This window comes from Triticum urartu, chromosome 1 (genome assembly GCF_003073215.2).
Source record: "Triticum urartu cultivar G1812 chromosome 1, Tu2.1, whole genome shotgun sequence".
Lineage (NCBI taxonomy): Eukaryota > Viridiplantae > Streptophyta > Magnoliopsida > Poales > Poaceae > Triticum > Triticum urartu.
The window spans coordinates 160,132,855-160,146,153 of record NC_053022.1 but is presented as its reverse complement, the minus strand read 5'-3'; the positions used below and the strand labels follow the sequence as shown (position 1 = coordinate 160,146,153).

Genomic DNA, 13,299 nt, shown 5'->3' with positions numbered 1-13,299 from the left:
TGGTTTTATACAGACTTTTGGAGAAGCATGTATTTACAAGAAAGTGAGTGGGAGCTCTGTAGCATTTCTGATATTATATGTAGATGACATATTACTAATTGGAAATGATATAGAATTTCTGGATAGCATAAAGGGATACTTGAATAAGAGTTTTTCAATGAAAGACCTCGGTGAAGCTGCTTACATATTAGGCATTAAGATCTATAGAGATAGATCAAAACGCTTGATTGGACTTTCACAAACCACATACCTTGACAAAGTTTTGAAGAAGTTCAAAATGGATCAAGCAAAGAAAGGGTTCTTGCCTGTGTTACAAGGTGTGAAGTTGAGTAAGACTCAATGCCCGACCACTGCAGAAGATAGAGAGAATATGAAAGATGTTCCCTATGCATCAGCCATAGGATCTATCATGTATGCAATGCTGTGTACCAGACCTGATGTGTGCCTTGCTATAAGTCTAGCAGGGAGGTACCAAAGTAATCCAGGAGTGGATCACTGGACAGCGGTCAAGAACATCCTGAAATACCTGAAAAGGACTAAGGATATGTTTCTCATATATGGAGGTGACAAAGAGCTCATCGTAAAAGGTTACGTTGATGCAAGCTTTGACACTGATCCGGACGATTCTAAATCGCAAACCGGATACGTGTTTACATTAAACGGTGGAGCTGTCAGTTGGTGCAGTTCTAAACAAAGCATTGTAGCAGGATCTACATGTGAAGCGGAGTACATAGCTGCTTCAGAAGCAGCAAATGAAGGAGTCTGGATGAAGGAGTTCATATCCGATCTAGGTGTCATACCTGGTGCATCGGGTCCAATGAAAATCTTCTATGACAATACTGGTGCAATTGCCTTGGCAAAGGAATCCAGATTTCACAAGAGAACCAAGCACATCAAGAGACGCTTCAATTCCATCCGGGATCTAGTCCAGGCGGGAGACATAGAGATTTCCAAGATACATACGGATCTGAATGTTGCAGACCCGTTGACTAAGCCTCTTCCACGAGCAAAACATGATCAGCACCAAGACTCCATGGGTGTTAGAATCATTACTCTGTAATCTAGATTTTTGACTCTAGTGCAAGTGGGAGACTGAAGGAAATATGCCCTAGAGGCAATAATAAAGTTATTATTTATTTCCTTATATCATGATAAATGTTTATTATTCATGCTAGAATTTTATTAACCGGAAACATAATACATGTGTGAATACATAGACAAACAAAGTGTCACTAGTATGCCTCTACTTGACTAGCTCGTTAATCAAAGATGGTTATGTTTCCTAACCATAAACAAGTAGTTGTTATTTGATTAACAGGATCACATCATTAAGTGAATGATCTGATTGACATGACCCATTCCACTAGCTTAGCACCCGATCGTTTAGTATGTTGCTATTGCTTTCTTCATGACTTATACATGTTCCTATGACTATGAGATTATGCAACTCCCGTTTACCAGAGGAACACTTTGTGTGCTACCAAACATCACAACGTAACTGGGTGATTATAAAGGAGCTCTACAGGTGTCTCCAAAGGTACATGTTGGGTTGGCGTATTTCGAGATTAGGATTTGTAACTCCGATTGTCGGAGAGGTATCTCTGGGCCCTCTCGGTAATGCACATCACTTAAGCCTTGCAAGCACTGCAACCAATGAGTTAGTTGCGGGATGATGTATTATAGAACGAGTAAAGAGACTTGTCAGTAATGAGATTGAACTAGGTATTTGGAATACCGACGATCGAATCTCGGGCAAGTAACATACCGATAACAAAGGGAACAACGTATGTTGTTATGCGGTCTGACCGATAAAGATCTTCGTAGAATATGTAGGAGCCAATATGAGCATCCAGGTTCCGCTATTGGTTATTGACCGGAGATATGTCTCGGTCATGTCTACATTGTTCTCGAACCCGTAGGGTCCGCACGCTTAAGGTTACGATGACGGTTATATTATGAGTTTATACATTTTGATGTACCGAAGTTTGTTCGGAGTCCCGGATGTGATCACGGACATGACAAGGAGTCCCGAAATGGTCGAGACATAAAGATTGATATATTGGAAGCCTATGTTTGGATACCGGAAGTGTTCCGGGTGAAATCAGGATTTTACCGGAGTACCGGGAGGTTACCGGAACCCCCCGGGAGCTAAATGGGCCATGATGGGCCTTAGTGGAAAAGAGAAGAGGCATCCCTACATGGGCCGCGCGCCCCTCCCCTCCCTTGGTCCGAATAGGACAAGGAGAGGGGGTCGGCCCCTCTCTCTCTTTTCCCCCCTCCGCGAATCCTATTCCAACTAGGATTGGGGGGGGGGGAATCCTACTCCCAGAGGGAGTAGGACTCCTGGCGCGCCCTCCTTGGCCGCCCGCCTCCCCTCTTTAGTCCTTTATATACGAAGGCAGGGGCACCCTAGAGATACACAAGTTGATCCACGTGATCTATTCCTTAGCCGTGTGCGGCGCCCCCAGCCACCATAGTCCTCGATAATATTGTAGCGGTGCTTAGGCGAAGCCCTGCAGCATTAGTACGTCAAGATCGTCACCACGCCGTCGTGCTGACGGAACTCTTCCCCGACAGTTTGCTGGATCGGAGTCCGGGGATCGTCATCGAGCTGAACGTGTGCTAGAACTCGGAGGTGCCGTAGTTTCGGTGCTTGATCGGTCGGATCGTGAAGACGTACGACTACATCAACCAAACGCTTCCGTTGTCGATCTACTAGGTATGTAGATCATACTCCCCCTCTCGTTGCTATGCATCACCATGATCTTGCGTGTGTGTAGGAATTTTTTTGAAATTACTAGGAAACCCAACACCTCCACCATTTACTCCTCCGGTCATATTGTCGTAGTGCTTAGGTGAAGCCCTGCGCGGATCACTTCACGATCACCATGACCACGCCATCGTGCTGACGAAACTATCCCTCGACACTTTGCTGGATCAAGAGTTCGGGGGACGTCATCGAGCTGAACGTGTGTTGAACTCGGAGGTGCGTACGTTCGGTACTTGATCAGTTGAATCGAGAAGATGTTCGACTACATCAACCGCGCTAAACTAACGCTTCCACTTTCGTTCTACGAGGGTACATGTACGCACTCTCCCCCTCTCGTTGATATGCATCTCCTAGATAGATCTTGCGTGAGCGTAGGAATTTTTTTTATATTGCATGTTACGTTCCCCAACACTATAAGCCGCCCGTGCGACTGCAGTTCACAATATCTGGAGACCTATAAGTGAAATTTTGCTAAGTACTGGACAAATAATTTCCACGGATCAGTTCTATTATTTTGGATCTACAGCGGTTCAAAAGAAAAATAAATCTCAAACTTAAGGTGGAGGCAGTGGCAGAACTCATGTATTTAGATGGGATCTTGTGCAGAAAAGGGTACCCTCTATGATAGGAAAGGATACTAAAACTACTACTGCACAACTTTAGTGCCGTGTTCATATCCAACTATGTGTTCTAAAGGGAAGAATGAAGAACAACGAAGAACACCGATTAACTGCGGAAACCCTAATGCAGATCTGCTATGAGGAAAGGTGAGTACTTACTGATGCTGATGAACAGCGGAGGTGCACTGTAGTTTTCTGGTCCGTTCAGGTTGATGCAGCGGCCGAAATTGATGTTGTTGATGAAGGATGATGGAGGTGGAGCTTGGTTGCAGCGAGTCGCGAGGAGGAAGAAGAAGATGTGAGGACAGGGGTAAAAAGTGAAGAAGAGGACCCCCTGTCCCTATTAATAAGGAGGTGACCAGACGACATGCGCGGGAATCGAGGAGGCCGAAAATGATTATGTAGCTATATGGACGCCTCGATATTCGGGAGGTCTATTAAAGATAAAGATCTGTTTAATTGTCCTGGGCTTTGTGCGAAGTTAATGCGTAGTGACGTCATGGCGGGTTACCACGGTTCTGTGATGTGACGTCATGGCGGTTTGCAGCGAATTGGAAAGGAATTGATAATGGAAGATTCTGCTAAGGTAAGTGGTGAAGATTGATGTGAACAAATTCAAATAAACCTAGGGCCTAATATTGGGGATATAACTACTAGGTATAACCCGCCCATGAGGGGTCGAGTCATGCCATTGACGACTTATGACGAAGAGGCCCGATAGGGTCCAAGAAGACATGAAGATGGTGGTTCATAGAGCAAGCCAATTGAAGGCCCAAGACCCGGAGATAACTTGAGGCCCACGGGTGTGAGCCGCCATATGTTTAACTTGTTCTGTAAGGCAAGCTTAGTTAGAGACCGAGCCGGTCACGTTTGTGTGAGCCGGTCGGGACTTTGTAAGCGGCCGGGCATGAACCTATATATAAAGGGGTGACCCAGCGGCGGATTAACTTAAGAAACAGAAAATCGAGAACTGGGTCAAGCGTATTCGCTCCCTTGTAATCGAAACCCAAGCAATACAACTAGAAGCAGGATGTAGGCCTTTACCTCGTTGAGAGGGGCCAAATTTGGGTAAAACTCTTTGTGTCCTTTGTCCCGTTCAACCCCTTTAAGCTAACCTAGTGCGATGGTTCCACACCTAAGTCCTTTCACTAGGGCATCTGTCGTGACAAAACCACGACACATCTCCCCTAGAGAATTGGATGAACTACCCTTGTATGTTTATTTCCCTTGTTGTTCTTGGATCTTGATTCATCCCATGTATTGCTTGTGATTCGAGGAGTACTTGGTTTAGATCTTGTCCAATTGAGTGTTTTCCCTTTGATTTCTCCATGTTTTTCCCACGTGTTCTTCGTGTTCCTCCCCGAATCCCCCTCCAATTCATGAAGATCGTGCCACCATAGGGTTTTCCTATATCAGGGTGGACCCGGCATCATATACTGGTGATGTGGCACAAAATTTGACGCCGCAAGTATACATAATAGTGTTGGCATGAGATTTTTTGCCATGTCACCAGTAAGTTATACATGGTTAGAATGATGGGTCCCACATATAAGTGAGGTGCAATAATATTCCAATGCCACCACGAAGTGCATAGTGATGACCTACCAAATAAGCCAACGTCACCATTATTTAAAAAATAGTGCTGACATTGATTGGAAATGGCACGCCACCAACTAAAGTTGTGGCTAGCCATTTCTCTACTAATGATTGGGGTGTGACATGCCGACCTGATGGCCTCCACCAACCAGGTAGCTCCGTCAGCATCCAACAATCGGGTGTACAGAACAAGGCCGATTAAGCGGCATCATCTAACAACATGGTGGATAGAAAAGGGTCGATGAAGTGACGTTGAATAGACATCCTCCAACAGCTGGGACCCCTTCTGTCTAGTAGCTGGGCGGACAAAAGGGGGTGTAATCAGGCAACACTGAACAACCAAGAGCGAGATGCGACATGCCAAATGCCCGACCCCCTCCTCCCACACACCAACGCAAGAGATGCTACACAAAGAAGCGGCGCAAAAGATGCAACTCCGAATGAGTCAACACATGAAAACAAAAGAAGAGGTAATCCAAGAAAGAGAGAAGAGATACATGATGAGCAGACCAGATAGCCTCCACCATCCAGGTAGCCCCATTAGCGTCCAAACAACCAACTACACAGAACGAGGGTCGATCGGGCGCTGTTGTATAGGTGGGAATATAAGAAGGAGCATCGAAAGAGAAAAAATAAGGACATGTCCGACAACAAATACATGAGACCCAATGGGCCAAATAGATCATATGTCGCTGTATAGGCGGGTACTTCAGAAGGTGCATCGAAAGAGGAAAAATAAAGACGGGTCCAGCAACCTCGCGGGCCAAACATCTGATCACACACACAAGCGTGTGGGTACTTCAGAAGGTGCATCGAAAGAGAAAAAGTAAGGACGAGTCCGGCAGCAAAGACATAAGACCTAGCAGGCCAAACATTTGATCCATACACAAGCGTGGGAGACGATACACGCATGGTTACAGAAAATACGCTACGCAAAAGGAGCCTACATGCGAACACGGCTCGCATGTCTTGGAACACCAGGTGCAATGGTGAGGAATGGACCAACTAGATCAGATGATGATCCGAAGGCCGCGGAGGTAATGACGGTACTCCGTCATCCTTTTAAAGGAGTAACTATTAAAGAAAGGGCACTGATCTGCGCCGGTCGACCGGCCGAAGCGCTCCGCCAGTCGTACCAGGACCTGGCCGTTAGATCAGAATCCCACATCATCTTTTCCCTTCCCCGCCACTTCGTCTCAGATCAGATCGAGAGATATGGGAACATCGTTGACCTTGTGTAGACAAACTGCCCCCCGCAGGCTGCCTCGTCGGCGGCAACACGCCATCTCGCCATGGCCGTCGACGCATCACCGGTGCCTTCACAGTCGTCGCTGTCGCCTTCACCACGCCCACCGTCTCGCCATCCGTTCGTGATCTACGCACCAAACCACGCCGTCGTGGCCCCTGCCGTCGTCGGTTGCTACATACTGTACACTCGCAGTCGCATCCCTCCTGCCCGTCTCTAGTGCAGCTTCGCCGTCCCAGCAAAAAGATGAGCAACCATCACCATCCCAGGAAGAAACTCGGCCGGTCCCAGCAAAAAATCACCACCGGTCCCATCAAAAGACAAACTCGCCGGTCATAGCTTTTTCTCCGCCGTCGGTGGTTCGTAGTAGCAAATGACAACGCCGGTTGTAGCAAAAAAGTAACGTGGTTGTAGCAAAAAAACGATGCCTGTGGTGCGTGGTAATAAAACAAATTGCGGGTTGGACCAAAAAGCGAGCGTGGTTGTAGCAAAAAATCGACGTCGGCGATGCGTTGTAGCAAAAATCCGGTGTGGTTGTAGCAAAATGCATCACGTACAATGCTTGTAGAAGGGAAGTGCTGGTCGGAGCAGCGTTGCCGTCCTCGAACTGCCGACGCCGGTGGTGCGTTGTAGCAGAACAAAGTGCCGGTTGTAGCAAAAAAAAAAAACGATGGCGGCTATGCCTTGTTGCAGAACGAGACGCCGGTTGTAGCAAATTGCTACGCTAGTTGTGGCATCTACGCATGGGCTTGTAGCAGGGCAGTCCAGGTCGGAGCAAAAAGCTGCCGTCCTCGTCGCTCAAAGCAGGCCGCGTCCACGCGTATTCGTCTACTGACCAGCCCTCCCCTCCCTCCTTGTAGTATCAAGTTGCTGGGAAGAGATGCGTGGGGGAGGGTGGAAGCAGCACGACACTCCATGGTGGGGTAAAGGTGGATGGGCATGGGAGATGGTTGGCCGAGAGGTTATCCATGGCTGCTGCATCGCGCGAGGTAGAAGACAATGTGTGCGGAGAAAGGAACGAATGGGCGGGTCCAGAGGGAAAGGGACAAGGCAAACGGGACGGAATATAAAACAACGGATGCGTCAGATCCAACGCCTCACATGTGACCGGTGCTGGCGCGCCGAATCCAAACGTTTCCCTTAAAGAAGCGGTTTTGGTTGAATTAAACCACAACACTTATTTTGGGATTGGGTGGAGTATTACAATTTGCTAGAGTTGGATGACGATCAATCATATTGGTGGGCCAGGATGATCATGGCCACTCTTGAAGACTCACACAACGCAGTAATTTTCCAAGTATGTGAAGGTCAAAATATATCATCTTCAATCTCGATGCAAGACTGACAAGTAAGAAAGAACTGATCCCGATGGATCTTCTGTCAACTGATTCAGAAATCATAGCACTCCTACGAAATCACAACTAATCAAGGACTAAACGCAGCAACCAAGACAGCATACGTCCGCCGATAGCAGATCCATTCGGTAAATTGAGAAGAAATCAACGCAGAAGGAAAAACAAGATCACAGAAACATAAGACCAGGTTGATCCCAAGTGCGAGATGCAGATAGAACAATTCATCCGGCATTAGCAAGTCGATAACTGAAAATAGATCATATAGTACGTACATGCCAAAGAGGCCACGATTCGATCGTATTATTTAATAACAGACACGAGAAAGCTAACGAAAGTTGACACCGTGCAGGCTTGGGATCGATCGGACAGGAAGAAGACGGGCGGGCAGGGACGGATGACGTAGCGCCTACTCGTCGGAGGGGTCGCCATCTCCCTAGGACTTCTTGTTGTCGGAGGCGCCGGTCCCCCTGCCCTTGTTGCCGATGAGGTCAAGATCCTCGTCGGTGTAGCCGTCGGCGCCCTCCCAGGTGAACTTGCCGCCACGGCCGCCCTTCTTGGCGTCGCCGCTCATCCCGGAGCCTGACTTGCGGTCCCTGCGCTCCTGCGGCAGCTTGTACGGGTCCCGGCTCTTCTTCCCGCCGTCCATCGCCGGCCCTTTTTCCTCCCCTGCAAGAAGATCCAGCAACGAGAAGAGATGGAAAGTGCTTTTTTTAGGGGTGCGTCTCTGTTTCGGTGGTGCTTGTTTCCACGGGCTTATTTATGGGAGAAGGTCAATCATGCCAATCCAATTACCACGTAAGAAATGGAACCCCCAACCATTTGATTTTGAGATCGATTGATCCGAGCCGTTGAATCAAGACCGGTGAGGAGAGCAATGAATAGTGCCCAATTTATTGCTCACGTTCTACCATTTTGTCTCTCTGTGGAAGTCGGGGTCGACGGGGTGGGCCGCTGTTGTCATCGACCGCGGAAGCGGGTGTTGCCGGTGTTGGTTTTAGTGGGGCGCATGGATCGTGCCACCGCCCGTAGTTTTGGGTGGCCGTCGAGGGCAGTTCCAAGATTTCACGTGTTGGCCCTTGCATGGTATTCCGTGGATGGCTGGGTTGCGCGTAAGGGCGAAGAGAGTGACTAGTTGGGCGAGAACCCTAGTTGTCACTCTCTTTCGCAGTCCTCACTTCGGCCCCTTCTGTGACTTCCGTCTTTGGATCCGGCGCCGTTGTCTCTCTGCTTGCCCCGTCGTCATTCCTCAGGTGTTGTTGTCTTTCTCATGTGATTCTTGGAGACAAGCTCACGCAGCTCAGGGGGCTGCACATGCTTGCCAGGCCGGCGATGGAGGGCATCTTCCATCTGCTTTGGCTCGTGGAGGCCACCCCAAGAAATCCATTCGACCTCGTCGTCCGCCTCCAGGGGGTGCCTCTTTGGATTTGCGCCTAGAAGGCGTCTGCACGTATGTTTGATATGAACTGCAATGCACATAAGTTGGATATAGATGTTGCAGTTAGTTAGAGCTTACCATCATTTCTCTTCAAGGTGTTGTAAAACAGAGGGAGAAGGTGTTATTCTTCCAAACATTGGCATGCCTACAAAGCCCTCTAAATTCGTAATAGATTGAGTACTAGGAATACGAAATTTGGATTCAGCAAAACAAAAGAATCATTGAAGAGTGATTTGAACAAGATTAAGCAGAATACAATGAGATTTACCTCGATTTCATCCGCCGAATCCAATGCCATTGGGTTTGCCTCGGGTAGAATGACTAGAAGCGCAAGAGCAGAGGAAAATGTGGTGCATGAACAAGTTGTACGTGCGATAATGGAAGGGCTCTGAAGGATGGCAGTTACAACAAAGAACAAGAGTGGAATAGACCATGGAAGAAGAACTTCATTCATCTGAGAAGCAAGTGGACTTGGGGCGGAGAAACAAATTTCTCGTAACTCGATCCAGGGACTCGCGCTATGCACACTGAAGAAAAGGACGGTAACAACTTATTGAGTAACAAACGATAGAACTAGCTCAGACTGTGCCCAAGTGACACGTCTCCATTATATCTACTTATCCAAACACTTTTTGCTCTTATTTTGGACTCTAATTTGCATGATCTGGATGAAACTAACCCAGACTGACGTTGTTTTTAGAAGAACTACTATGGTGCTTTTTTTGTGCAGAAACAGAAGTTCTCAGAATTGGACGAAACTTTTTGGAGATTTTTTATGGAAAATATAAAAATACTGGAGCCAAGACCCACCAGAGGGGGGCCACCTGTTTCCCACAAGGCAACAGTGCACGGCCACCCCCTGGCCATGCTGGGATACCTTGTGGGGCCCAGAGGCTCTGCTGACCATAATCTCAAGCCTATAAATTTTGTTTCTCCGAGAAAAAATAGGAGAAGTTTCATCACGCTTTACGATACGAAACCGCTGCCACATCATGTTTTTCATTGGGAGGGCTGATATGGTGTCCGTTTAGGGCTCCGAAGAGGGGATTCATCGCCATTGTAAGTGCATCTAGTGCCCCTTGGTGATTTTGATGTATTGAAGACTTATAGGTTAAGGGACTAATGCGTTTGTGAGTGTACACAAGTCTATAAGTCTATGAGGAGTTTGATATTTATAGAGAAAGTCGACCCCTAAAAATGGATGTCTTCAACTGAAGACTTTGACTTTCTGAAGACTTTGAAAGTGAAGAAATTGGTGCAATCCTGAAGACTTGATATTCATGCGAGGAATATGAAGCCTGAAGACTTTGTTTTCATAGTTTCGTTTTTCTCTTTCTTGGCGACGTGGGCCTGTAAGACACACAGCCATGTTAGTAAGTGTTTTGCAATGACTAGACACGACTTCGGCCAAGGAGTTTGGAAGGGGGATTCCTATAGGCAGTCGGCTCTGATACCAACTTGTGATGCCCCCGTTTTGACCGTACACTAATCATACACGCAAACGTGTACGATCAAGATCAGGGACTCACGGGACGATATCACAACACAACTCTAAAAATAAATAAGTCATAAAAGCATCATAATACAAGCCAGGGACCTCGAGGGATCGAATACAAGTGCTCGATCATAGACGAGTTAGCGGAAGCAACAATATCTGAGTAAAGACATAAGTTTAAAAAAGTGCCATAAGATGGTAAGCACAAACTGGGATACAAATCGAAAGAGGCGCAGGCCTCCTGTCTGGGATCCTTCTATACTACTCCTGGTCATCGGCAGCCTGCACGTACTAGTAGGCACTCTCAGCGTAGCAGGGGTCGTCGTCCACGGTGACGTCTGGCTCCTGGGCTCCAGCATCTGGTTGCGACATCCGAAGAGGAAAAGGGGGAAAAGAGGGAGCAAAGCAACCGTGAGTACCCATCCAAAGTACTCGCAAGCAGGGATCTACACTACATATGCATGGGTATCTGTGTAAAGGGGTAATATCGGTGGACTGAACTGCAGAATGCCAGAATAAAAGGGGGATAGCTAGTCCTATCAAAGACTACGCTTCTGGCCGCCTCCATCTTGAAGCAGTAGAGGAGAGTAGATGGTAAGTTAACCAAGTATCATCGCATAGCATAATCCTACCCGGCGATCCTCTCCTCGTCAGCCTGTTAGAGAGAGATCATCGGGTTGTATCTGGCACTTGAAAGGGTGTGTTTTATTAAGTATCCAGTTCTAGTTGTCATAAGGTCAAGGTACAACTTCGGTTCATCTTTTTACCGAGGGACACAACTATTCAAATAGATAAACTTCCCTGCAGGGGTGCACCACATAACCCAACACGCTCGATCCCTCTGGCCGGACACACTTTCCTGGGTCATGCCCGGCCTCGGAAGATCAACACGTCGTAGCCCTACCTAGGCACAACAGAGAGGTCAGCACGCCGGTCTAGATCCTAAGCGCGCAGGGGTCTGGGCCATCGCCCATTGCACACCTGCACGTTGCGACGGTGGCCGGAAGTAGACCTAGCCTCCCTAATACAAGAGCAGGCGTTCCAGTCCAATCCGGCGCGCGCCGCTCAGTCGCTGACGGTAAAAAGGCTTTGGCTGATACCACGACGTCGAGTGCCCATAACTATTCCCGCGTAGTTGGTCGAGTGCCCATAACTATTCCCGCGTAGTTGGTCGAGTGCCCATAACTATTCCCGCGTAGTTGGTTAGTGCGTATAGGCCAGTGGCCAGACTCAGATCAAATACCAAGATCTCGTTAAGCGTGTTAATTAATGTAACAGCGGACGCCGACCAGGGGCTAGGCCCACCTCTCTCCTAGGTGGTCTCAACCTGCCCTGTCGCTCCGCCACAAAGTAACAGCCGGGAGCCGTCGGGAACCCAGTCCCACCACTACCGGGATGGAAACACCTGTCCTTTCAGCCCCCACATTGGGATCACTTGCGGGTACTCTACGAGCCGATCCGACTTTAGTACTACATGTATCATATAATATGTATGTAAGTATATACCCGTGATCACCTCCCGAATGATCATGACCCGGTAGTATAGCATGGCAGACGGACAAGAATGTAGAGCCACTGATGGAATACTAGCATCCTATACTAAGCATTTAAGATTGCAGGCAAGGGTAACAACTGTAGCAACAATGATAGGTTGTGCAGCAAAATAGGATTAACCAAAAGCAGTAACATGCTACACTACTCTAATGCAAGCAGTAGAGAGAAGGAATAGGCGATATCGGGTTGATCAAGGGGGGGGGGCTTGCCTGGTTGCTCTGGGAAGAAGGAGGGGTCGTCGTCGATGTAGTCGATCACGGGGGTATCGACGGCGGTCACGAGGTCTATCGGAAAGAAGTAACGTAGGGGGAACACAAATAAATAATAGAGAAATCAAAGCATAACATGGAAAAATGCGGTGCTAGGGGTGACCTTACGCAGTATTAGGCGCTACCGGCAAAGGGGGGAAACATCTCGGAAAGTATTCCCGGTGTTTTGCGTTTTCAGACAAACGACCGGAGGGGGAAGGTTGTAGGTTCACTATGCTAGGGACGCGTGGCGAATGAACGGACTGCGTATTCGGATTCGTCTCGAAATTCTGAGCAACTTTCATGTACAAAGTATTTTCATCCGAGATACGGTTTATTTAATATTAATTTTTAAAGTTTTAAATGATTTTCTAATTTCTGGATTTAATTTAATTCAAAACTAAATTAGTATTTAAATGCTACGGGTACACAGGAAGTGTACCCAGAAATGTGCACCTAAGGTTGACAGGTGGGGACAGTTGAATGGGTCAACTGCCCAGTCAGCAGTCAACAGTGACTGGTCAGCTAACAAGCGGGGCCTACATGTCATATGCACAATTTGTAACTGAATTTATCTATTCTTTTAGTTTACTAATTAGCTAGCTGGTCCCACATGCCATAGACTACTAGCTAACCTACCACTAATTACCCCTAACTAACCTTTAATTAGGCACTAATTAACTTGGCCTGGGCCATGTGCAGTGGCACAAGCCGGCCATGATGTGCTTGTGCATCACGCACAAGCACACAGGCACATGGCCATGGCCATGGCGTGGCCAAGATGCGGCAAGCGTGGCATAGGGGAACGCGGCCAGCATGCATGACTGGCAAGCACGGAGACAGCAGCAAGCAGTAGCAGTAGCGGCGCAACGTAGAGCAGCAGCAAGTAGGAGCAGCAGCAGTGCATAGCGCCAGCGGCAAGAGCAGTAGTACGAGCAAAGCGGCAGCACGCAGAGCAGTAGAAGCACGCGATTAGCAGT

The 13,299-nt window shown here is 47.9% G+C and overlaps 1 protein-coding gene across 1 annotated transcript; it reads right to left on the bottom strand.

The window, feature by feature from the left end:
• Positions 1 to 7,799: 7,799 nt before the first annotated feature.
• LOC125520811 lies at positions 7,800 to 8,332 on the bottom strand. Its single transcript, XM_048685872.1, has one exon. It carries the CDS (start codon positions 8,231 to 8,233, stop codon positions 8,021 to 8,023), a length of 213 nt encoding a protein of 70 aa, XP_048541829.1. The 5' UTR covers positions 8,234 to 8,332; the 3' UTR covers positions 7,800 to 8,020.
• Between the last annotated feature and the right edge of the window lie 4,967 nt (positions 8,333 to 13,299).